This window comes from Rattus norvegicus, chromosome 17, assembly GCF_036323735.1.
Source record: "Rattus norvegicus strain BN/NHsdMcwi chromosome 17, GRCr8, whole genome shotgun sequence".
Lineage (NCBI taxonomy): Eukaryota > Metazoa > Chordata > Mammalia > Rodentia > Muridae > Rattus > Rattus norvegicus.
In genome coordinates, this window is record NC_086035.1 from 42,123,282 (window position 1) to 42,147,826 (window position 24,545).

Here is a 24,545-nt window from a genome sequence, read left to right on the forward strand (position 1 = left end):
TCTGTTTTAGGTACCAGGAGGCTGAGTGGCACTATAGGTGTTGCTAACCAAGCACAGCAGTGTACTTAAAAATGGAGTAACTAAATGTATTAAGTTTGAAGTATATATTGTGTTATGTATGTTTGCTCTAGTATAATTGGGCAACATAACATGGGCCAGAGCATTTCTTAATACGTGCTGTGATTAGTTCTTCTCAACTTGACACAGGAGCCTTAGCTGTGAAAATGCCTCTATCAGATTTGGTTGTAGGCAAGTCTGTGGGAGCATTTATATAATAAATGATTGATGTGGAATGGCTCAGTCCTCTGTGAGTGATGCCACCCTGGGGCAAGTGGTTCTGAGTTGTATAAGAGGCAGGGTGACCAAAGAACGGTGAGCAAGCCAGTAAGTGGCACCCCTCCATGTTATCTGCTTCGCTTCCTGCCTTCAAGTGCCTGCCTTGCTTGAATTTCTGCCCAGGCTTCCCTTATGATAGACTGTGATCAAGACATTTAAGTTAAATAAACCTTTTCTTCCCCAAGTGGCTTTTGGTCATAGTATTTTAAACACAGCCACAAAAACCAACCTAAAACACATATCAAAAGCTTCTCAAGTTTCGTATCTCATGTTTTTGCATTCATTCTTGATTTTCCGTTTCTAAGGTGAGCAAATAGCTCTGCTTCAGGATGTCTGTCTATGGTATCGCTGCCATTTTCTCTCACTTTTAATATAGAAAGGAGGTAAAGAGACAGGATAGCACAGTAGGACAAGGGTCATGAAGACCTTTACTGATGACTGTCTGCGTTTAAAACAAATCAGAAAATAGAACAAAATAACCAGCAGTTTCATAAACCAGGTCAATGTATATACCTCCCTTCGATAGCTCAGTTGGTAGAGCGGAGGACTGTAGGTAGATGTTGATATCCTTAGGTCGCTGGTTCAAATCCGGCTCGAAGGAGGTGTCTCTTTTGTGACATACCCTCAAAACAGTATTAAAAAAATGTAATTACATTAAAAAATGTAATACCTAATCTAGGTTAAATCCCTCTTTATATTATATAATATAAGGCATCTTTCCATTATTACCTCTCCTCATGACCCGGAACTCTGAGTTTTTGTACTGCACAGTTTACCCCACATCCTGATATCACTGCTTTCAAAAGGGTATTCCTTTTCAAAAGGGTATTCCTTCGAGCCGGATTTGAACCAGCGACCTAAGGATCACTACAGACCTCTACAGTCCTCCGCTCTACCAACTGAGCTATCGAAGGAAGATGTCAAAGGTGCCTTTAATATTTGTAAAAATATATAAACACGCCGGAAACATTTTATACGTCATAATTTATAATATCCAAACTTTTCATAACTCATAAATTCCATGAAAATATCTCTGGGTGACTTCTTGTTTTTCCTAACAGACTTGTTTTCTGTCTTAGGAAACTGAATGGCACCATTGATATTTGCTAGCCGAGCATGACAGTAACTTAAAAATGAAATAACTAAAATTATGGCTTGGGGTGTGTGTGTGTGTGTGTGTGTGTGTGTGTGTGTGTGTGTGTGTGATGTTTCATTCATTTGCCCCACTATAATTGTAGAAAATAGTATGTACTACCCCTTTCCTACTTGTCAAAGGTCTCTCAAGTTTTATGTCTCCTCCTGCATTTGTGTCTACCCTGGTTTTCCTTGTTCAGAAAGGAGAATCACGGGGTTCTTTGGTGAAGTGGGCTAGCAAAAGCTCTGCTTAGGATGGTATTGTTTGTCTATGTTACCTCTGTCATTTTCACTCACGGTTAATAAAGAAAGGAAGTGTTGAGACTGGACAGTTTAGCAGGGAAAGCGCAACAAAGGGAGCGGATGGTCCTGTCTGGAAGGGTTCGCGAACATTCTTATGAGCGGTTTTTTTAAAAAAAATCTGTGTAAAACACCTATATATTAAAAGCACTCAACTCAAACCTGTTCTTGAACATCTGTTGAGGGGTCACTAGCTAACTATTTTAGTTTTTAAAATATTCTGGTGCTCCAAAAACATTTCCTTATATTTCAAAATGAATCAGAACAAGTTTACCAACTATTTTACAAATATTAAAGAAACACTAGATGGCTTCCTTCGATAGCTCAGTTGGTAGAGCGGAGGACTGTAGGGGCCCTAGTGATCCTTAGGTCGCTGGTTCGAATCCGGCTCGAAGGAGTGGCCTTTTGAAAAGTTGGAATCCTAGAATTTTCAAGGAAATTTAAAGAATGCAGTGAACCAATGTCATTTGAACTTGTGGGATTTATGGTAAAATAAACAAACCTCAGGTGCTGTGCCGTACAAAAAAAAAAACAATTTAGGTATTCCTTGAGTTCCCGCAAGCAGTTACTTTTCACGACTGGGTCACAAGAAGGGGTAACGATGAAAAGATGCCTTGCACAACTATTTCGCATGTTCATTCATTGGACGACTCAATGATTCTTCACGATCCGCTCAATGCTTATATATGTAATAAAATGTAAAAGGGTCTCTCTTGTAGCCCAGGTTGGTCTGGAATTTCCTTTCTTCTCCATCTCCCAAGAGCTGAGGATTACAGGGTTGCCACTACTTCCAGTTTACTTGGCATTTAATGTGTATAAATATTTCATTAATAATTTGAAGCACACACAAAGTAAAGAAAGCATCTAGTGTTGCCACTTAGCCATCACACTCTTGTATCTTCTTTACCTGTATCCCTCCTCTAGCTCTCAATGTTTTGAAATAACTCTGTAAGGCGCTCTCACGTGTCAGCATTGCTGGTGAAGTAGTCAGAAATTAAAAGTAGGGGTCTTTTCTCTTCACATTCACTTTTGATAAAAGGATCAGAGGTAACCAACAGCAAATCCTGTTCAATGAAAGTCCCCAAAGTAAGGTTTAGTTATTAGGTCCTCAGACGCACCCGAGCTTTACAAATAACGCCCAGATTCTGCGGACACGGTTGCCCTGTCTTATGTCTCTATAATTTTCATGATAATGAAAGATAAACAATTATGTAGGGCCTTGGCGAGGGAAAACTTAAGTACTCAGGCTCCGTCCGTAAAGTAGAAGGAAAGGTTAGTACATCATTTTTAGCAGCTTCGTTCGAGCGTCATCAGCAACTATTAGGAGCTGGGCTCTGGGGTGTAGGTCGGGATAGGCAGACATGATCGTAGCCGCGCAAGCGGACAGCAATAGTGAGGACCGCGCCTCCTGGCGGCTGTTCCGAGGCTTCACTCGGCACTGTTCAAAGCGTGGTCAGTGAGCTGAACAGAGAACCTTCGCTCATCAACTTGCAATAGATTCGAACACAACGGTAGTCAAACAAACTTTTTACTCATACATTTGCAGATTTAAATAGTCACAAGGTGAAATGTAAAATTACTAGAGGCGTGTTTAAAAATATAAAACCGGAACTCCAATCAAAATTCCAAAAGCTATGTGCAAATTTATAAGCTGCTTCAAAAACTTTATTTTTAAAATGTTTAAAATTCGATTGAAACTTCAAATAATTAAAACTTCAAAGCTCAGACTGAAGTTTACAAGTTGAACTTCATAAAACTTTTTAACATGTGAGTTATCCCTTCAACCACATTCACACCACAGTCCTGGTAGACGGTGTTTTAGTCTCTACAGCACACTCTCCCAACACTGTTCTGCAAAAACCACGCGAGGGGCACCAGGGCACGCTCTTGGAGCATGGAGGCAAAAATCACTCATGCACATTTTTTTAAAAATTAAAAGTATTCCGTGAGAGCTTGCCTCAGATCAGAGTTGCACAGGACCGAGATAGTCTACCAAGACCCACTCCTGCAGCTCCACCCCCTCTCGAGAGTCTAGTTTGTTAGGCCCGCCCAGTCCTCCCCGTCTCGCCCCGCCCCAGAAGGGCACCGAAGATTTACGTCACTTAGTCCGGACCGCAGATTGTCCCGCAGGATATGCGTCATCAGGTGGCGACAGATTTGCGGCTGTCGTGCTTCCTATATCTGCCATGGTGAAAGTAGGAAAGCTGGTGGAGGAGCAAAAGGCGGCGATGGAGGAAGAGAAAGAGGTGAATGCAGAGGCGGCGGAGGAGCTGGAGGAGGCCGAGGAAGCGTCCTGCAACGGCAGCAAGAAGAAGGTAGTTCCGGGTATTGTGTACTTGGGCCACGTCCCGCCGCGATTCCGGCCCCTGCACGTTCGCAACCTGCTCAGCGTCTACGGTGAGGTGGGACGCGTTTTCTTCCAGGCCGAGGGTAAGCCCTACGTCGAAAGGAGAGGGTAGCGTTGCGGGCAGAGGATACGACTTATTTTCTTAGCTGTCCATGTATGAGGCGTGGGGTGCTGGCTCTGGGAAAGCTCTGGCTCCCTACTAGCTGCTAAGTATGTAGCGCTCATGTCCCTTAGGTGGCAGGGGCGGGGAAGGAAAATGGAGAGGGTGAGTGGATAGAGTATGCTAATAAGGTCCGAAAGATATCCTCGGATTTCTTTTCTTAAAGATTTATTTTATTTGTATGGGTACACTAGCTGTTTTCAGCCACACCAGAAGAGGGCATCAGATCCCATTATAAAATGGTTGCTGGGAATTGAGCTCAGGACCTCTGAAAGATCAGTCAGTGCTCTTAACCACTGAGCCATCTCTCTAGCCCTCCTCGATTTTTCACATAGTCCCTGACACTGTATAATTAACCTCCTTCAGCCTCTTCCACCTCTTGACGTACACAATTTGGAAATGGAGGTAGGGACTGGAAATGGAGGAATGAGTTAAAGAAAGGAGAAGCTACACCTTACAGACAGCCCGAAAAGGGTTGTAAAGTAGCACCCAAACAAGCAGGTTTGGACGTATGGCCAAACTGAGGTGTGTCTCAGTGGGTGCTTGACCAGGATGTTCATTGTGTTTGGCTCACAGACCCCTTTGTGAGACGAAAAAAGAAGGCAGCCGCGGCTGCAGGAGGAAAGAAGGGAGCTAAATACAGCAAGGACTATACCGAAGGCTGGGTGGAGTTCCGAGACAAACGCATAGCCAAGCGAGTGGCAGCTAGTCTACATAACACACCCATGGGTGCCCGCAAGCGCAGTCCCTTCCGTTATGACCTGTGGAACCTCAAGGTGAGTTCTAGGTTTCTCTGTCACACTTTCATTCTTACCTCCAGCTCTAGCCTGGGCACCCCATCTTTCTTGCTAGGTCTAAGAAGCTCCCAGTTTCTTCTCCATTCTGATCGTCCCTATTTTAACCTTTTCTTGTTTTTCTGCCCACAGTATTTGCATCGTTTTACTTGGTCCCACCTCAGTGAACACCTTGCCTTTGAGCGCCAGGTACGAAGGCAACGCCTGAGAGCAGAGGTTGCCCAAGCGAAACGAGAGACTGACTTCTATCTTCGAAACGTAGAACAGGGACAACGCTTTCTTGCAGCTGATGGGGATGCTACTCGACCAAATAGCTCCTGGACATTTACTCAACGTCCCACTGAGCAGGAGCTGAGGGCCCAGAAAGGAGCACGGCCAGGAGGGCGGGAACGAGCTCGGCTGGCCACAGTCCAGGACCAGGCCCGATCCAACAGAGGGCTACTTGCCAGGATCTTTGGGGCCTCTCTACTTGCAGAGAGCAGGAAAGAACCGTAGCCTATAAGGGACTACTAGTGGAAGAAGAAATGCCTGCCAGCCCTGCCTCCTTCTCATCTGCCTCCTGCAGAGTGTAACCATCTAGGCAGATGTTTGCTCTGTTCCACAGACCAAGAGTCTGGTAAAAGGCCTTTTTTGTTGGTGTCTTTTACCCACTTTGACCAAATCTTTTAAGTGCCAGTCTGAGAACTTTACTCATACTATCCAGGATGAAGACCACTGTAGGTGCCTGCTGTGTTTGTCATCTGATTGCCTGCCTCTTTCTCAGTGGGCACCTAACAGTTTCTGGCTGGAAAGAGTAGACTTGCCTTCCACTAGGGTAGTGGTCTGTGGTCTTTGTTCACTGTAGTGGAGGGCTGAATTAACAGGAATTGGATTTGTGGTCCAATTTGTGGTTTATGTTTAAAAATAAAAAATAATTTATATGCTTTTTAGTTTTTTTCAATAAGTTTTAATTTCTTTTGAAGCCACACATACCACCAAGTTACTCTAGCAGATATGATCCCAATGCTCCTCAAACCTTTTTTATTTTGAGATAGGGCCTCACTCAAGTGCTCAGGCTAGCCCTGAATGCATTCTGTAAGTTGTTCAAGTTACCCTTGAGCTGACTCTGGTCAGGTAGGGTCTGGACATGAAATCCTGTCTCAGCCTCCCAAGAACCTAGGATTGTAGGCCGGTTGTCAACAGGCCTAGCTTTAATATTCTTAAATAAACAAATAGAATAATAATTTATCTTCCTTCTCTTTGTAGGGTAAATCCTTACCTAGAAAAGGCATTTACAAGCTATCACAAGCCTTATCTTTTAAAATGTTTCAATATTCATTTTGGTACATGTCTTCTGTACAAAAACTGCATATGTGATAAGAAAGATGTTTACTAATAGATTTAGGGGTTAAAAAACTCTTATGATTTGAATATGCTTGCCCCAGGGAGTAGCACTATTAGGAGATGTGGCCTTGCTGAAGTAGGTGTGTCACTATGGGTGTAGGCTTTAAGACCCTCATCCTAGCTGCCTAGAGTTCAGTCTTCCACTAGCAGCCTTCAGATGAAGGTATAGAACTCAACTCTGCCTGCACCATGCCTGCCTGGATGCTGCCATGTTCCTACCTTGATAATAGATTGGACCTCTGAACCTGTAGCCAACTCCAATTAGATGTTGTCCTTTATAAGACTTGCCTTGGTCATGGTGTTTATTCATAGCAGTTAAACCCTAACTAAGACTAACCAGTGTATGAGCTTCTCATGGATCCATCCCATCTGCCTTTCCAAGCCATTTTTCCTGTCTCCATTCTCCTTCCTCAGTCCAGCCCACATTGCGGTTCTATCACATGGACTGCCTTCCTCAGTACCTTCTGAGACTTCTCTTCCAAAGGCCTAACCCCCTGGCCCCTTGTTCCCTTCTTCACAAGCTCAAGTGCACTTCTTCAAAATTAAGCCAACTAGAATATCAGGCTGGCTTCCCCTGACTTCCCCGCCTAAGGTGAGCATCCTGCTTCTGTGGGGTGGGAGCATCATCTATCTATGGAGTAGCTCCTCCTGTTTTACCAGAATTGTTGATGTTTTTACCCTGGTGTTATTAAGGATGAAGATTAACTTTGACTCTAGGGTTTCAGTTTGGTAAATATTCACTAATTCTTTGCGTTGTTGTGAGGAGAGGTTTTATAAAAAAAAAAATCTTAAATAATACACTTTATGCACTTTGCTACCTGTGATGTTTGCTTTGACAACCAATTTGGAAAGTATCAGAGAAGTCTCATCTATTGTGACAGTGATAAGGAGTGTCAGGAAGTTCTTGGTCTAAACAGGCACAAAAGTAATAAAAGGCAGAGTTACATCTTCTGGGTCTCTGTAAGCCTACTCTGTCTACATCAAGCCTTTTCTACAGGAACAATGGTGAGAACAGAATGAAAGTTAAAGTGAAAGACACTAATCTGTGGTTGTAGTTCTGTGTGACTAGAGCCCATTAATGAAACATTGACAAAAGCAAGTGTTGGCTAGACTTTGTGCAAGCTTTTAATCTCAGGAGTTCCAGAACCACCAGGGCTACACGGTGAGGAAGAATCAGGGAGAAGGAGGAAGAGAAGAAGACAGGACAAAGTGTTTTTCCAGGCTCAAAAAGTACCTTGTAGGGGTTGGGGATTTAGCTCGGCGGTAGAGTGCTTGACTAGCAAGTGCAAGGCCCTGGGTTTGGTCCTCAACTCTGGACAAAAAAAAAAAAAAAAAAAAAAAAAAAAAAAAAAGTACCTTGTAACTTCATTACTAGTTGTAGGACCTGTGCTGTGGAGTTACAGCCAAAGCTAGCTGACTCCTGGCTAGCAGTGTGGCGTGTGCAATTAAGGTCATTGTGCCCATATGTGCTGAGTCTCAGTTGGCAATATGGGCCATGGATTAGTTTATGTGATGGCTACCCCTGGAAATTAGTTACAGGTTGATGTGGGCTAAATATAAGGAAGAGTGCTCTCATTTTTAATTTATATAGGTTTCTCCTGACTACCTTTCTCTGTGTGACCAACCATCCTGGCTGTTCTGGACCTTGCTTTGTAGTCTAGGCTGTACTTGAGCTCACAGAGATCTGCCTGCCTCTGCCTCTTCCTCTGCCTCTTGAGTGCTGGGATTAAAGGCATGTACCACCACTGCCTAGCCTTGCTCTGTTTTTTAATTGATTTTTAGAAAACCTTTTTCTTCTATGTATGGTGGTTACCCTCATATGCGTCTGTGCACAGTGGGACTTACATCCCCTGACACTGACAGTTGTGAACTGCCAGGTGAGTGTTAGGAGCCCATGTCATCAGGAGGAGCACAGGTCCCAATGACATCAGGAGACACTGCAGTAACCACTGTCATTTCTGTCTCCATGTTTGTGAGTGTGATAATAAAACCACTTTGTTTAAGCCATTTGCTACTGAAAGATTCCTAGGCTAGCTCTCTCATAACAGTATTGGAACCTTATGTCCCAATCTGATCTATCTAAGGAAAAGTTTGAGTTAGTGATGGCTGCCTGTGTACTAAGGGTCAGTGGGGTGCACCGGGCCAAATGGAAATGAATTCAATTGGATTAAGGTGTTTTCTGTTGTTCACTTCCTTACTTAAAGATAGGCCTGCCTTTGTGAACAGGATGAATTCTCAATTGTACCTCCCCCTCAAAGTGCTGAGATAACTGGCAGATTGTTCCTATCAGAGTCAGACTCCTGGCTTTCTGTTTGGAAATCAGACCCGTAGAATTTTCCAATAAGCTGTTTCCAGGCTCCTCCCCTTGAGGTCAGGGATTTGAACTTGTCAGTGAAAGGACTCAGCATGTAAAAGCACTTGTCACCAAACCTGATGAGCTGAGTTTGTTCTCTGGTAGAACTCATGGTAGAAGGAGAGAACCATCTCCTGCGTTTGCCCTGATTCCCACAATGAAGCCAGAGCACTCTCTCCTCTCCTACCCTCTAGTAAATACATGTAAAAGAACTAAAAACAAAAGGCCGTCTACATCAGCTAAGCTGAGAAGCTGGAGGGTAGACAAACATTATGGAGGCCAGTAGATGTCATCGACATTAAGATCACTGACAATCATTGTGACCCACCCATGTCAAGAGTATCTTCAGAAAGCTGCTTTCTGAGAAGTTCATCAGAAAGCTTGGTTATGACTTGCATTACATTAAATCACACTGGGAAGGTCTGGGGGGGAGGTGCAAAAGGTTTCTGAAGGAAAAAATAAACTGGCACTTGTCCACCATAGGCAGCAACGCACTGCAAGGAGAGTGTCCATGTGAGGACTCTTGGCTTTGTTTTAAACCTCTCCTCCAAGAATGAACACAAAAACAGCAGCTCATCCTGCTCAATTTTCTTTGATAAACAACTGTTGCAGTGCGGGTAGAAACAAGCTACCACCGCTCATAACCAACGGAGGGAGAGGGGCTTTTGTGGGGAAGTGGATGCATCTGGTCAGTCAGGACTAAACACTATGCAGTAGCTCAAGTAGACCTGAGAAATGAGACCCTCCTGCCGCTAGGGGGCGATATGGATGTGAGTCTGTGCTAGAGTGAGTTGGTAAATCCTGGTTAGATAGATTAGCCGAATAAGGAATTTTAATTTGGTAGCCTAAGTGCTTTTGTCTCAGGGATGAGTCAGTGGTCAAATAAGGGACTATACCTTGGGGGCTAGCTTGAGGAATGTAACAGGGAGAGAACAAGGGCAAAAGGGCAAAACATGTTTCCCATGCTCTGGTCGGCTAGAGCCCCTTCAACCAAGCACACACAGGCCTGAAAGGGAGACTGGAATTTGAACCTCCCAGCAGCTTTTCTCTCTTCTGGCTGTTTTGTGGCCTTGTAGGATAGTAGAGTTCAAGTTTGTTTTAAAAAATGGAAGACTTGAATCTTAAATTGTGTTTTTCATTGACTGTTCTTGTACGATGTAGTTCTTTGCACTACAATTCTATCTTTGTTAGGGTTTTACTGCTGTGAACAGACACTATGACCAAGGCAACTCTTATAAGGACATTTAACTGGAGCTGGCTTATAGATTCAGAGATTCATCAAGGCAGGAACATGGCAGAGTCCAGGCAGGCATGGGTGCAGGAGTCGCTGAGAGTTCTACATCTTCATCTGAAGGCTGTTAGGAGAACACTGACTTCCAGGCAGCTAGATGAAAGTCTTTTAACCCACACCCACAGTGACACACCTACTCCAACAGGGCCACATCTAATCTTGCAACTCCCTGGGCAGAACATATACAAACCATTACAAATACTTAGTGTATTTTATTAATTAAACAGTATCTTAGTGATTTGGATTATACAGTGTAAAGAATGTTCAGAATATGTTCTAAATGTCACAATGTAAATACTATATTATCTGGCATACATTGTCAAAAAGTAACAAGCCAGAAATCTGAAAATTCTGAGACACTTGCTTTTGTTTTCCTAGTGTGTTAGAATTCTACATTGTATCATTGGTGAATACACTGGATAGTCTTATGTCAACACAGGTTGAAGTCATCTGAGAGGATGGACTCTCAAGAAACTGCTTCCATGAGATGGGTTTGTAGACAAGCCTGAAGGGCATCTTCTAAGTGATGGAAGAGGACCTGGTCCATGGTGAGTGGTGCTATCCCTGGGCAGGCAGTCCTGAGTTTTACTAGAAAGAGGCTGAGCAAGCCATGGGGAACAAGTTAGTAAGCAGCACTCCCCTGTGGCTTCTGCATCAGCTGCTGTCTCCAAAGTTGGAAGAGGAGATGTGTTCCTGGGTACAAATCCCCAGGTCAATGCCACTGTTTGGATTGCCCACTTCCACCTTTCTAATAGCCCCTGTGTGACTGGTGCAGGGGCAAAGCATTTATGAGTTCATACTCTGCTTCCTGCTTTCAAGCACATTGGTACCAGGTATCCTAGTACAGTTATTCCTCAAACTGTCTTAATATCTACAACAGGCAAACACCTGTTGAATGGAATCAGGGTGAAGCTCCAAAAACCCATTCATCTTTGAATCTCTAAAGCGATACCTTGGATGTTGAGTGACAGCCTGGCATTTACTTTCCTATTCCTCTTAGTCATTAGGAAGACTCCTAACGTAATTTCTTACTTTTAAGCTTGAGACTTTGGCCATTGTGAAACTTCAGTGGAAAAGTCCAGATGTCACCAACTGCTCAGGGATGAATCGTGATAAAATATAGCTTGCCCTGTGACCTTCCTCTCAGGGACTATACTGCATTTCAGAACACTGTTCTGTCCATACAGGAACCTCTGTATTAATGCTGCATGCAGGCCTCAGAGGCTGACTGAGATGGTGTTCCTCCTTCATCAAGACAGACGTATTTATCAAATGTGGAAAGAGACATTACGTCAATCCTCCCATCCCTCTGCTCCTGACCACCCCTTCCCAGCCTCCCCTGCCCTATGCACAGTCCACCAAATTCCCAGCCTCCCCTGCACCATGCACAGTCCACCAAATTCCCAGCCTCCCCTGCACCATGCACAGTCCACCAAATTCCCAGCCTCCCCTGCCCTATCCACAGTCCACCAAATTCCCAGCCTCCCCTGCACCATGCACAGTCCACCAAATTCCCAGCCTCCCCTGCACCATGCACAGTCCTCTACACCATCCTCATCCAGTTCTCAGTCTCACCTGCATTCAGTTTAGCAAGAGGGAACAATTTTGATTCTCTTGAAATGTGAACTGACCTCAGGTGTTATCCTCAAGCCTTCTGTTAGTGGAAATCTGTTTCAGGACACTTCTGACTAGATGAATTTCCTTCTCTGTGAAGTAAAGACTATGTAGATACAAGACCAGATTCACCATGAATGGCCATGCTAGAACTTTCAGATACAGAAGGAAAAGTGGAACCGTGGCTCTATCAAACAGCAGGGGAACTTCACTCAGGTTGCATGCTTAGCGGAGCAGGCCTTCTGGTTATAACATCATTTTTCTATTTCATTTATTTTATTTGGAGAAATAAGCAATATAACCCCATGGCTGTATATCCTAAAGCTGGCCATACGACCTTACCAGTCATAGCCTTGAATATGCCCCAGTTCTATATGCCAGCAAATTCATATATATATATTTTTTCTTTTTTTTGGAGCTGGGGACCGAACCCAGGGCCTTGCGCTTGCTAGGCAAGCGCTCTACCACTGAGCTAAATCCCCAACCCCAAATTCATATATTTTATACAATGATTTGTGCTCCACTCTCAAACTGGTAATAGAGCCAATTAAAACATGTTTCTTCTTTTTTTTTCATGAATTATCCTCATGGATTTTTTTTTATTAACTTGAGTATTTCTTATCTATATTTCGATTGTTATTCCCTTTCCCGGTTTCCCGGCCAACATCCCCCTAACCCCTCCCCCTTCCCTTCTAGATGGGTGTTCCCCTCCCACCCTCCCCCAATTACCGCCCTCCCCCCAACAATCACGTTCACTGGGGGTTCAGTCTTAGCAGGACCAAGGCCTTCCCCTTCCACTGGTGCTCTTACTAGGCTATTCATTGCTACCTATGAGGTTGGAGCCCTGGGTCAGTCCGTGTATAGTCTTTGGGTAGTGGCTTAGTCCTTGGAAGCTCTGGTTGCTTGGCATTGTTGTTCATATGGGGTCTCCAGCCCCTTCAAGCTCTTCCAGTCCTTTCTCTGATTCCTTCCACGGGGGTCCCATTCTCAGTTCCATGGTTTGCTGCTGGCATTCGCCTATGTATTTGCTGTATTCTGGCAGTGTCTCTCAGGAGAGATCTACATCCGGTTCCTGTCGGCCTGCACTTCTTTGCTTCATCCATCTTGTCTAATTGGGTGACTGTATATGTATGGGCCACATGTGGGGCAGGCTCTGAATGGGTGTTCCTTCTGCCTCTGTTTTAATCTTTGCCTCCCTATTCCCTCCCAAGGGTATTCTTGTTCCCCTTTTAAAGAAGGAGTGAAGCATTCGCATTTTGGTCATCCGTCTTGAGTTTCATGTGTTCTGTGCATCTAGGGCAATTCAAGCATTTGGGCTAATAGTCACTTATCAATGAACCATTTTTCTTTTTTAAATTTATTTTTGATACAGAGTTTTACTATGCAGCTCTGGCTGACCTGGACTTTAACATGAAGACCAGGCTGGCTTCAAACTCACAGAAATCCACCTGCCTCTGCCTCTCATTGTGCCACTGCCATCTCAGTGTTGAGATGAAAGACATGTGCCACCATGCAAGACCCCATTAATATTTATTTACTTATGGATACAGTCTCACTGTTAAGCCAGGCTGACCTCAAATTTCAGATTCTCCTGCCTCAGCCAGTTTTAAGAATGCATCTTGGTGCTGGAATAGGGGAAGTTTATGAGGGAGGCTTTTGGTCTCCTCAATAAAATAAGTTAGAGGGAGACTTGGGAGTCCAGCAAGCAAAAGTGCTCATTTAGAAGAGCTCAAGTGCATTCTGGGTAGCAGAAGGGCAACCTCAGGTGGGGACCGAGGATTCAAACCACCTAGAACTGATGGATTTAGGGAAGGTGTATCAGCCACAAAGACAGCAGCAATTCTAAACACCAGCCACAAAACGCCTGGAAAAGAACTTATAGTAGCTATAAAATAGAAATAACACATTTATCCATAGGATGAGAAGTATAAAACATTTAAAAGGATATGAAAACAATAAAAGAAATGAAAAAAGCAAAAACAAAACAAAGCCCCCCAAATCCACAAAACTAGAGTCCTCATACTATATGACTCAAAAATATATCCTACAATGTTATGGTAACCCAAACACTATAGTACTGACATCATATGTAGACCAATGAAACAGAATAGATCTAGGAATATATAGTCAATTCATTCTTCAAAAAAGTGGTTAAGACACAGCCAGTGTGTACGGGTGAGTGTGAGAGTGTGTGTGTGTGTGTGTGTGTGTGTGTGTGAATGTGTGCATGCATGTGTGTTTCTAAGACTGATTCATACTTGCAATCCTAGTATCAGGAGACTGAGGCAGGGGATCGACCAAGCTTGGGCTATATGGTGAGTTCTAGACCAGATTCGGGTATAGGGTGAAATTTTCTAAAAAACGAAACAACAAAGCCTAAAAGAGAGCAAAAATGTGCGGACATATCAGGGAAAGAATACTCTATTCTATATACCATATTGGGATCTGGATGTCAGCATACAGAAAATGAAACTGAGTACATTTCACACACCACATGGGTATACCAAATGTATTAAGGACTCAAATATAAGATTTGAATGCATAAGGCTTCCGGAAGAGAGCACAATGGCAAAGCACCATTGTACAACTCTGGCTGTGGTTTCAGATGCATTTTTAAAGCACAGGCTCCCAAAGCAAAGACAGAAACCACAGCTTCTTTCCCAGAACCACAAGCTTCTGCACAGTGAAGGTATAAGCAATGGAGTCCAGGCTGTACACAGAGTGGGAGAAAGCAGGAGTTGATGCTCAGATATGCACAAAGCACGGTAGCTAGAAAACAAATAGACTGTCACAATGGAGGGGAAAATCAGGTTAGGCATTTTTCAAAGAAGACAAAGAATAAACTAATCTATGAAAATGTGCCCAACTCACAACTGACCAGGAAAATGAAACCCAAAGCCCAATGAGTATACCTCACTTCTGTCCTCCAGAAAGGGCTATCCATCCTCAAATATAGAAAAGAGCCAGTGTTGGAGAGGTGTGGAAAAAGGAGGATGCTGCACGATGATTTAGATTATTACAGCCATTAGACGTACTAGCATGACAATTCCTTTAGAAATTTAGCCATAGAGAACATTGCCAGTCATGGGCTCATGTTTGCTCTGCTCTTGGTAATGAATCCAGGTCTTCTGAGACACTCGTATCTTCACATTCGAGATTATTCATAATAACCGAGATACAAAATCAAGGTGCTGTCCGTAAGTGGACAGATGAAAACACAGAAGATACACATGGAACGTTAACTCTACTCAGTCCTTTATAAAGAGGCTCTGTCACTTGCAACCACTGGAATGAAGAAGCTGAGGACATGGAGTTGAGGTAAACCAGCCATAGAGGGACAAATTTACCGATGATCTCAGTGTGAGATCTCAGTAGTAGAGTGGCTCACCAAGGGCTGCAGATGGAGTGGGACAACTACCTTGGTTATTTTTATTTAGTTTGCCCATAATGCAATACAACAAATACCAATACCAAACCGGTTACTAGGCATGTTTTGAATCCATATCTTGAAACTAGGAACATTTGCTACCAATGGATGTTTCCGTGGTGTAGTGGTCATCACGCTCGCCTAACACGCGAGAGCTACCCAGTTCGAGACCGGGCGGAAACAGTCTTCTTTTTCATTTTCTCGTCTGTTTTTAGACTCTCAATTCACTTCCTACGCTTTTGAGGAACACAGTTTCGAATCGAATGTACAGTTTTAGCTTTGACAAGCGTGTTTTCTTAGACCTTAGCCATAGGAAGTACGTATGTGAGGACCAGTGGAGACACTTGACATAAAAGGAAGTACAAAAAAAAAGAGGCATTATCAGCTCGGGGGATTAGCTCAAATGGTAGAGCGCTCGCTTAGCATGCGAGAGGTAGTGGGGTCGATGCCCACATCCTCCAGTTATTACCTTGCACACCAGGTTTCCACTAACAACCTTATATAAAAATGACCTTCATTAACCTTATGCTCTCACACTCTTGAGCATAAACTTTAGTTCGCTGTTTAACACATTGTCACTTTCCAGTTGCTCAATCCACATCACGCACTCGTGTGTTCATTTGACAAGTGCTTCAGAGCTTTTCGATTTGAAGATTCACTCAACAGACACTGGGTCAAAATCTATTCTGTGCAAACAGGTTAGGCTTTTTCTCTTAAACCACACCGTGCTGTTTGTTCTTTTGCCCGCCTCTCTGGGATCTTTCTTTTCCTCGTACATCTCTGTTCCCTCAATTGCGTTATTGGAGGGTTGTTCTGCTCCTCACGGGAGCTACCCACACTCCTGTATTGCCGACAGCATCGCATGGTCTACTCAGCCTGAGTGGGATGTGGCACCTTCCACACAAGTCTCAATTTTCCATATCTAAGCTCCGTAAAAAACAAACAAACAAACAAACAAACAAACAAACAAACAAACAATCTAACTAGTTAACTAACTAACCAACCAACCAACCAACCAACCAACTAACTAACTAACTAACTAACTAACTAACTAACTAACTAACTAACTAACTAACAACCCTTGAGAATTTTCCTTAACAGGTTGCAGTGACTATTTGAGTCACCTGCTCGGGTTGTCTCAAAAACTCTCCAGCGTCTACAACGTTCTCTTCGAAGTGTCTCCAGGTGATCAGGCTCTCCCAACCTCCAGTGCCCTGTATGTTTCACTTGCATGCGATTCCCCTGCGGTGCAGCGCAGCGTCTCAGCACGGGAATTCCTGCACACGCACCTTTTCCTTCGCTTAGCTCTCCCCTGCGCCGTTACGCCTGAGGAGCATTTTTTGTTCCTTCCCTCTGCCAGGATCTAGCCTCTTTTTTTTCTGTAATTTTTATCTCTGGTTTGTATTCATTCCTTGCGGTTCTTTCCATTAGTGTGAATCTATATTTTTCATATCATACTTTATACAATATCCCTTTTGATTTGTAAAAATTAGAAGTAAAGAGCCTTACCCGTTGTGTTTCCGTAGTGTAGTGGTTATCACGCTCGCCTCACACGCGAGAGGTCCTCGGTTCGAAACCGAGCGGGAACATCTCTATTTTGGGTCCCCCTGCCAGTCACAGAAGAAAGTACACAAAATCCAACGATTAGCTCCGCCACCTGACGGCGATTCTAACAGGGAATGCGCTCCACATACCCCTTTTTCAAGGCGGCTGGCACATCTTGAAGTGGGAGCCTTTTAACCTAATTGGTGGCCCTGGATCAAGGAAAGCGACCTTCAGGCTACAGGTGAGTGCGGGTGAGAGTGAGATTAAATGAATGAATGTTGGGGTTAGGGGGAGGGGAGAAGGAGCAGTGCGGAGGGAGGGGGTAGCGGATTCCTGATTCAGGTTCAGAGACAGAATCTGCACATTTACGTGGTCACTTGGGTCCTCAAGGTGAGGATTCTTCCAACTTATGCAAGAAAACAGCAGCCTCTGGACCCACGGCTCATTTGCAGGCTTCTACGGAAACACAACAGGTAAGACTCTTTACTTCTGAAGTGCTAGAACCCACTAGTGGGGGGAAGGGGCCTGCTACCTCTGGGTCTAGAGCTGAACCACCAATTTGCTCACTTTCCTCCAGAAGCTAAAATGGCAAGAACATACTGAGTTGCTCTTTCTCTGCAGAAGTTTCCTCTACAGCCTTGGCCTAAAAGCCAACTTGGTTAGAAACACCCGGGCAGAGTTCCAGAGGGATTGAGCCCAGCTCTGGGGCAGGAAACTATTACCAGGAGCCCAGTCTAAATTCAAGGCTGTAGAGGTTGGGAGGTCCAGTATTTGGAGTGTTAACGGTGAGTTACTGTGCAGACCAGGCAGAGACAGGGAAGTTGGGGCAGAGGAAGAGCTCATTATTTGATTCTCAATTTCTGCTTCCTAATTCTGGCCTGTCACCTCCCAACTCTGAGACCCTGTGAAAAATAATCTACCCGAACCTCTGTTGCATTTGGAAAAGGTCAAACCAAGTCCTTTCGTGTTGGACGCTAGGCTGGAGAGCTGCAGTACGCGAGTGAGCTTCCTAGAGAAGGCCCACCCTTTTGCTCAGCTGCGATGGAGCTGAGACGGAGAAGCGCGACCTCAGCGGCTTCATCCCAGTATTGCTTCTTGCTACTGATGTGCCTTCTCATATTTGTCTTCTCATATACCTGGCATGGTATGAATGGGCATGGGAAGATTCCCCCACTGCGTATAATCTAGCGTGATTACTTCCGGGGTTAAGACAGCCCACTATGTTTTTTGAAGATCAGCATGAAGATGAACGTTCTTTCATTTACAATAAAAGTACCTACTCTTCGTTCATGACCTTCCCTTTCATGGTGCACCCTGAAACCTGTCACAAGATCAAAGAACTGAGGCCCTGAATGTTTTCTTTGATCATTAACTCGTCCCAAGCCTATTTTTTCTTCTATCATATTCTAGGTGTCTGGTCTTGTGTTGACATCCTTTGTCCATTGGGAGTTGAGATTTGTGCACGGCGATAGATGTAGATCTATTTTTATTCTTTTATATGCAGATTTTGAGTTTGATCAGCACCATTTGTTGGAGATGCCGTCTTTTCTCCATTTTGTGTTTTTGGCTTCTTTGTCATTTTTTTCCAATTTCTATAAAGAATTGGGTTGGAATTTTGATAAGGATTGCATTAAATCTGTAAATTGCTTTTGGTAAGTTGTCCGTTTTCACAATATCAATCATACCAATCCATGAGCGTGGGAAGTCTTTTTCATCTTCTAGGGTCTTCTTCAATTTCTTTCTTTGGAGACTTAACTTTTATTTTATTTCATTTTATTTTTTGGAGCTGGGGACCGAACCCAGGGCCTTGCACTTGCTAGGCAAGTGCTCTACCACTGAGCTAAATCCCCAACCGACTTAACTTTTATTTACATGCCTTTCAGTTGTCTTGTCAGGAGTTATCCCAGGATAGATTTTGAAGAGATTGTTAAAGGTACTGTTACCCTGATTTCTTTCTGTCATTTGTACGTAGAAGGACTACTGCTCCTTATGTGTTAAAGTTATAGTCCACTATTTTACTCAAAGAGTTTATCAGCTATAGAAGTTTCCTGGTGAAGTCTTTAGGAGCTTTTAGGTATAAAATGTCAACTACAAATAAAGATACATTGATTTCTTCCTTTCTTATTTGCATCCCCTCGATATCCTTCACTTTTGTCAATACCCTTGATTTCAAATACTGTATTGATTAGATTGGAAAAGAGTGGATGTCCTTGTCTTGTTTCTGATATGGTGTAAATGCTTTGAGTTTCTCTCTCTTTAGGTTGCTGTTGGCTGTGGAATTGCTCTAAGTTGCTACTATTATATAGACTTATGTCCCTTGCATCCTTAATCTCTATAGGACTTTTATCATGAAGGCGTGTTGTGAGGCCCTTTCTACGTCTAATGAGATTATGGTATTTCTTGCCTTTCAATCTGTTTGTGGTGGATTCTGTTTATTGATTTACATATTTGAACCATCCCTGCATCTCTGGGATGAAGTCAATTTGATCATCGAAGAAAATATCTGGATATAGTCTCAGTGTCTGCTATCATGTTCTTTCTAATTTCTACTTTCATTAGTATGGATCTTCTCCTTGTACTTTATTCAATTCTGCTAAAAGTTTGTCAATCATGTTGGCTTTCTCAAAGAAGCAGTTCAATGCATTGATTCTTTGAATTGATATTTTTATGTCTGTTTGCTTGTTTCTATTTTATTGATTTCAGTTCTGAGTTTGATTATTTCTTGCTCTCTTCTCTGTTGGGTTTTGTTACTCCTTGTAGTCATTGTCTAAGCTTTCAGAACAACACTTACATCATTAACTTACTATTACAAGATTCTCCTGTCTTTTGATTGTAGGCAGTTAGTGCTATGAACTTGCCTCCTAGAACCTCCTTCCTTGTGTCCAGTAAGAACATGTATGTTGTGTTTTTATTTTCATTCAATTTAAAAAGGATTTAGTTTCTTTCTTGATTTCTGTCTTGACCCATTTTTCTTTCAGTAATGAGCTGTTATTCAGTTTTCATGAGTCTGTATACTTTCTGCTGCTGTTGATAGCCAGCTTTCATCCACGGTGGTCAGATAAGAGGTAGAATGTTATTCCAATTTCCTTATATCTGCTGTGACTTGCTTTGTATCCTAGTATGTGGCTAATTTTGGAGCAAGTTCCATGAGGTGCTGAAAAGAAAGCATGTTCTTTCGTGTTCAGTTGGATGATCTGTAGTTGTCTGTGAGGCCCATTTGACTTAAGATATTATTTAGCTGCAGTATTCCTGTGTTTAGTTTTCGTCTGGGTGGCCTATCTATTAAGGAAAGTGGGGAGCCACCCACCATCACTGTAGGCTATAAATATGTGGTTTTAGCAGTAGTAGTGGGTTGTTGTTTTTTTTTTTTTATGAACTTGGGTGATCTTGTGTTTATTGCATAACTATTTACAATTGCAGTATTCGCTTAGTGGATTTTTCCTTTAAAGAGCATGTAGTATATCCTTCCCTATCTTTTCAGGTCAGTTTTAATTAGAAGTCTATTTAGTCTAATATTAAAATAACTGTACCTGCCTGCTTTTGGGGACCATTTGCTTAGAATAACTTTTTTCATCCTTTTACCATGAGATGATATCTCTCCTTGATGAGGAAGTTTATTCCTTACATCCAGTAGAAAGATGGAATCTAATCTGCTATTCTGTTATCAGTGAGCAGAGGGACAGTGAGAAAGAGCTAGAGGACCGGGATTGGCATCAGTCCCCACAGAGTGGAGGTGACTTGGGAGGAGGGGCTCCTGCAGGCAGACTGCTACAGGACTAGGGAGGTCTGGGGAGATAAGAATGGAAGGCAGGAAGGATAGTGGAAATTGCCTGTGTCCCAACTCAGTGTGCTTCCTGGGGTTCATGGTAGGAAGCATTTCTGATCAATTGCTGACACAAAGTAATGGAGATGTGCTATGAGGAAAGGCTCAGGAGGGGGGCTGTGGGAAAGAGCTAAGAGGACCCGAGATCTCGAACCAAGAGGCTCGAAGGATGAAGGATGAAGGTGGGGTAGGAAGGAGGGGCAGTGTGGTCACTGCGAGTTCCTGGTTTAAAACAAAAACAAAAAACAAACAAACAAAAGCAAACAAACAAAAAACCAAAACCAACTGTTCTCTGTGTAACATTGGTTGACACAAAGGGAAGATAGATCCACAGGAAAGTCTAATAGTTCTTACTTACAGGTATTTATGTGCAGTGACCAGAAGAGACCAGAAGAGGGCAATAGATGCCTACGTATTGGAGCTGAACACGCTTATGAACTCCCCTGTGGTACTAGAATTCAAAGTCAGGTCCTCTGAAAGAGCAGCTAGTGCTCTAGCATGACAATTTCTTTAGAAAGTGAAAACAGAGTCACAGAGGCTGCGCTTCACTGGGCATGAGGTCACAGTAGTGGAATCAAAGTGTTCTGAGAGATTCACTGTATACTGAGCATTCATGGAGATGGAGCAGCGTCTTCTGAAACACTTGCACATTTGTATTAATAGCAGAATTATTCTAATAACCAAGATACAAAATCATGCTACTGTCCATCAGTGGACAGAGGAAAACACAGTAGACACACATGGAATGTTAGTTATTCCGCCCTTTATTAAAGAGGCTGTGTCACTTGCAGTCACCATGAGGACATGGTGTTAAGTGAGGTGTTAAGCCACAGAGGGACAAACTCCACCGTACTTACGGAGTGCAATCTGAGTGTTCAGTTGGCAGTAGTAGAGCAGAGTGGGGTCACCAAGTGCTAGGGATGGAGAGGGACAGCCATCTTAGTTACTTTGACTTAACTACCCTGTGATACATATATGCAAAGAAAACATTATGCCATCTACTAAGCACATTTTGAATACATGTGTAGAAATTAGGAAATTGCTTAGTCTCAAGGTGCTTTTGTAGCATAGTGGTCATCGTGCTTGCCTAACACGTGAGAGGTCCCTAGTTCAAAACCAGATGGAAGCATGAGTCTTCTCACTTTTTATGTGTTTTTAGACCTTCAGCTCATTCCCTACAATTAGGAAATATGAATTTTGGCTTTGTTTTTAGACTTTATGGTCATGTGTTCCTGAATTCTAACTATAGCAAGTAGATTGTGAATGCCAGTAGAAATTCTTTGCCATAAAAGAAAGTACAAGAAGGAGTCTGCTGTGTGGAGGGATTAGCTCAGGTGGTAGAGTGTTCACTTTAGCATGTGAGAGGTAGTGGGATCGATGCTCACATCCTCCAAGGTCTTTGAATTTCTAGTCATTCTTAAGTCTTCTATTAGATTCTATGGAAGAAATGTCTATTTTGGACTAAGTTGATCTTACTCTTTGCTGTCACACTTAAAAGTATAAACTTTGGAGTTCCATAGTTTTCTTTCAGTATTCTGTTTATCTAACAAATGCATGACAACGTTGAGTAAGAACTTTTTCTGTGCAGGTGTAGAACTTTACTGTTAAACCTCCACATTGTGCCTGCTGTAACTTCTCTGGAACCTTCCTTGTCCATCTTTTGCCAACTCTACTGCTTTGCTTCACTTCTGAGCCCCACCTGAAGGAAGCTTCCCACAGCACTGCACTGCCACCACCAACATCATGTGGACAAACCTTTACTGGGCCTGAGTGGGATGTGGCCTCCTTCCCACTAATCTCAGTTTCCGATTTCTAAGCTCTGTGTAAAACCGAGAATCACTTGGCTGTAACCGTTTACGGCACCTGTCCGAGTTCCCTCAAAAGCTCTCCAGTGTCTACAGCGTTCTCCTCGGGGTGGTCCCGATTACCCGAGCTCTACCCTCCTTTCTTCTCTTTTTGTCTTTACCTTCAGAAGGCAGTGTGGCATGCCCTACACTCTGCCCTGTCTCCTGCCAGACATTCCTAAACTGGTTGAAAAACAACCACTGAACTCATCAAGGACACCTCCACCTCGCTGGTTGAAACATCGTGAATGGGACCCTCTTGAGTTGAGGTGTCTTGAGTGGACAGTCTAACGTGGGACATTTCCCATGGAATATCTGAATCCAGGATTAGCATTCTTCTGTTGTAGAATCTGAAATGAGATGATGGACAGTAGTTCCCTCCTGGAGGATTAAGCAGTGGGTGTGCTTGCCTGGCCCTCCTACAGCCTGGGTTTAAAGGCCTTCCTGGTCTGGAACTGCCCTGGCAGTGTCCCACAGTGATAGAGCCCAGCTCTTGGGGCAGGAGACTCTTACCAGGAGCCCAGTCTAAATCAAGACTGTGGAGGTTGGGAGATTAGATATCTGGGGTGTTAATGAGTGAGTTACTGTGCAGAGGAAACGCTGGTCATTTGATCCTCAACTTCTGCTTCCCAGTTCAGGCCTTGTCACTTCCCAACTCTGAGACACTTGAAAAACAATTTACCTGATCCTTCATTGTATCTGGGAAGGGCAGATGTGGACAAGTCCTTCTGCTGCCAAAATTCAACTGAACTCCATGGAACAAACTCATAAATTGTTTCAATTAATTAAGGGAGTATGGAACTAAAAACCTTAGGTTGTGGAAATCTTGCAAGGGGGATGTCTCTAGTCATGAAGACACAGATGGAAGGAGAGGATCCAACAGCATGGTGTGGATGGAGAATGAGTGTGAGGACTACTTACTTGTTCATTCACTCATTAAACCAGTGATTGAAAAATCTCCTTGTTACTTTTCTTCCAACGAGAACATGGAGGTAAGACTCCTGAGGGATGGGTGTGTCAGAGGAGTGAAACATGAGGTAAGGGAGGGGCACAAGGCACTTAAAAGTGAACCTGCTCCCTCAGCTCAGAGGGCCTTGCTTGGATGCATCCCAGATGGGTGTGGGTGTCATCACTGTGCATGTGAAATGCTTCAGATGCAGCACTAGCTGCTAGAGTGCAAAATCCAAGTGATGCTTTGTTCTTTATAAGTTGCAAGTGGATACAGGATGTTTGGAGACTAAGACATTTGTAATGTGAAGTTGAAGATGGGAGAGGCAGTCTCAGTGCAGCTGCAGGTCTGTCAAGCTCCTGACCAGAAGGTCCTGAGGTCCAACCACAGAGAGGACAAAGAGACCTCCTTTTCCATCCAGGGTCAATTAGTTGCTTGTGTAACAGGGTGACAATGGGTAAAAATAAAGGACTAAAGAGAATTCCAAGGCACATTTGAAACAACAACAACAACAACAAGTAACCATTGATGGTTAGTGATCACACTAAAATCAATTCCCAGTGTTTTGACCAGATGGGTAATGAGAAGACTTAGGCCACACTGGACATTGCAAGGAAATGTCTGCTCTTATTCCCTACCATGTGATGGAGGAAGCAGGACAAGTCCCTTCTCAGCTTGGTACTCTGAATGTGCCTGGCTGCAATTAAGGCACAAAAAGGGATATGACTTCATTCGCTTATTTATTCCTCTAACAAATTAATCCTAGCAATCCCCATTGTGCAATAACTGTTATTGTTGTACTGTTTCAAAAGTAAGCGAATTTCAGAAATGTTGAGAGCTGGGTCGATCAACTGAGACTTTCCCTTCCACCGTGATGTATGGAGGAGAAACAGCTCCATCTCAAAATCACCTGGGCACCTCCATGTTCAATGACAAAAGTGTTCTCTTCAGCAATCTGCCCTAACCATCAGTTTACCAGGAGTAACCAAGGGCCTTGGGAATAGCCTGTGATGTTTGGAGGTTTCCATGGGGCCCCTTAGACCAATGCCTCAACAAGATGTAGTCCATTCCTGGCCCTGAAGGTTTTACTTGGTGTCATTAGCTATCTACATATGGCATTGTCTCTCCTTATGGGTGACTCCATTAGATTCCTTGCATATATATTTTAGGAAGCTTCTACACTATTAGGTTTCCCTGTGGTTATTCCAATGGCAATTGCTGTTAGTTGTCCCTCCCTCCACATTC

The 24,545-nt window shown here is 43.4% G+C and overlaps 1 protein-coding gene, 1 long non-coding RNA gene and 5 other non-coding genes across 14 annotated transcripts in view; 5 read left to right on the forward strand and 2 right to left on the reverse strand.

The window, feature by feature from the left end:
* Positions 1–852: 852 nt before the first annotated feature.
* Positions 853–937, forward strand: Trnay-gua5 (transfer RNA tyrosine (anticodon GUA) 5). Its single transcript is given in 2 exon segments — positions 853–889; positions 902–937. It is a non-coding gene; the product is annotated as a tRNA-Tyr (tRNA).
* Positions 938–1,165: 228 nt separating this feature from the next.
* On the reverse strand, positions 1,166–1,250 carry Trnay-gua7 (transfer RNA tyrosine (anticodon GUA) 7). The gene is given in 2 exon segments: positions 1,166–1,201; positions 1,214–1,250. It is a non-coding gene; the product is annotated as a tRNA-Tyr (tRNA).
* Positions 1,251–2,083: 833 nt separating this feature from the next.
* Trnay-gua (transfer RNA tyrosine (anticodon GUA)) lies at positions 2,084–2,167 on the forward strand. The gene is given in 2 exon segments: positions 2,084–2,120; positions 2,132–2,167. It is a non-coding gene; the product is annotated as a tRNA-Tyr (tRNA).
* Positions 2,168–3,891: 1,724 nt separating this feature from the next.
* Positions 3,892–6,000, forward strand: Abt1 (activator of basal transcription 1). Of its 3 annotated transcripts, none has more exons than XM_006253972.5 (3): positions 3,904–4,167; positions 4,854–5,053; positions 5,204–5,991. In XM_006253972.5, the coding sequence occupies exons 1-3, from the start codon at positions 3,957–3,959 to the stop codon at positions 5,564–5,566; spliced, it is 774 nt and encodes a 257-aa protein (XP_006254034.1). In that variant the 5' UTR covers positions 3,904–3,956; the 3' UTR covers positions 5,567–5,991. The 3 variants fall into 3 exon arrangements, with proteins under 3 accessions (XP_063132512.1, XP_006254034.1, NP_001020845.1); NM_001025674.1 differs by having other exon boundaries at positions 3,906–4,200; positions 5,204–6,000; XM_063276442.1 differs by having other exon boundaries at positions 3,892–4,200; positions 4,854–5,991.
* A 1,820-nt stretch (positions 6,001–7,820) lies between these two features.
* LOC108348562 (uncharacterized) overlaps positions 7,821–24,545 on the reverse strand; it is an 87,524-nt gene continuing 70,799 nt past the window's right edge. For 2 of the 6 annotated variants that reach the window (XR_010059183.1, XR_010059179.1), the window contains exons 4-5: positions 16,649–16,746; positions 7,821–11,804 (exon numbers count right to left, since the gene is read on the reverse strand). This is a non-coding gene — a long non-coding RNA (uncharacterized LOC108348562). Of the gene's footprint in view, positions 11,819–16,648; positions 16,747–24,545 lie in introns of all 6 variants that reach the window. The other 4 variants (XR_010059181.1, XR_010059184.1, XR_010059182.1 and 1 more) reach the window with 4 other exon arrangements.
* On the forward strand, positions 15,250–15,322 carry Trnav-aac14 (transfer RNA valine (anticodon AAC) 14). Its single transcript has one exon. It is a non-coding gene; the product is annotated as a tRNA-Val (tRNA).
* Trnav-cac (transfer RNA valine (anticodon CAC)) lies at positions 16,656–16,728 on the forward strand. Its single transcript has one exon. It is a non-coding gene; the product is annotated as a tRNA-Val (tRNA).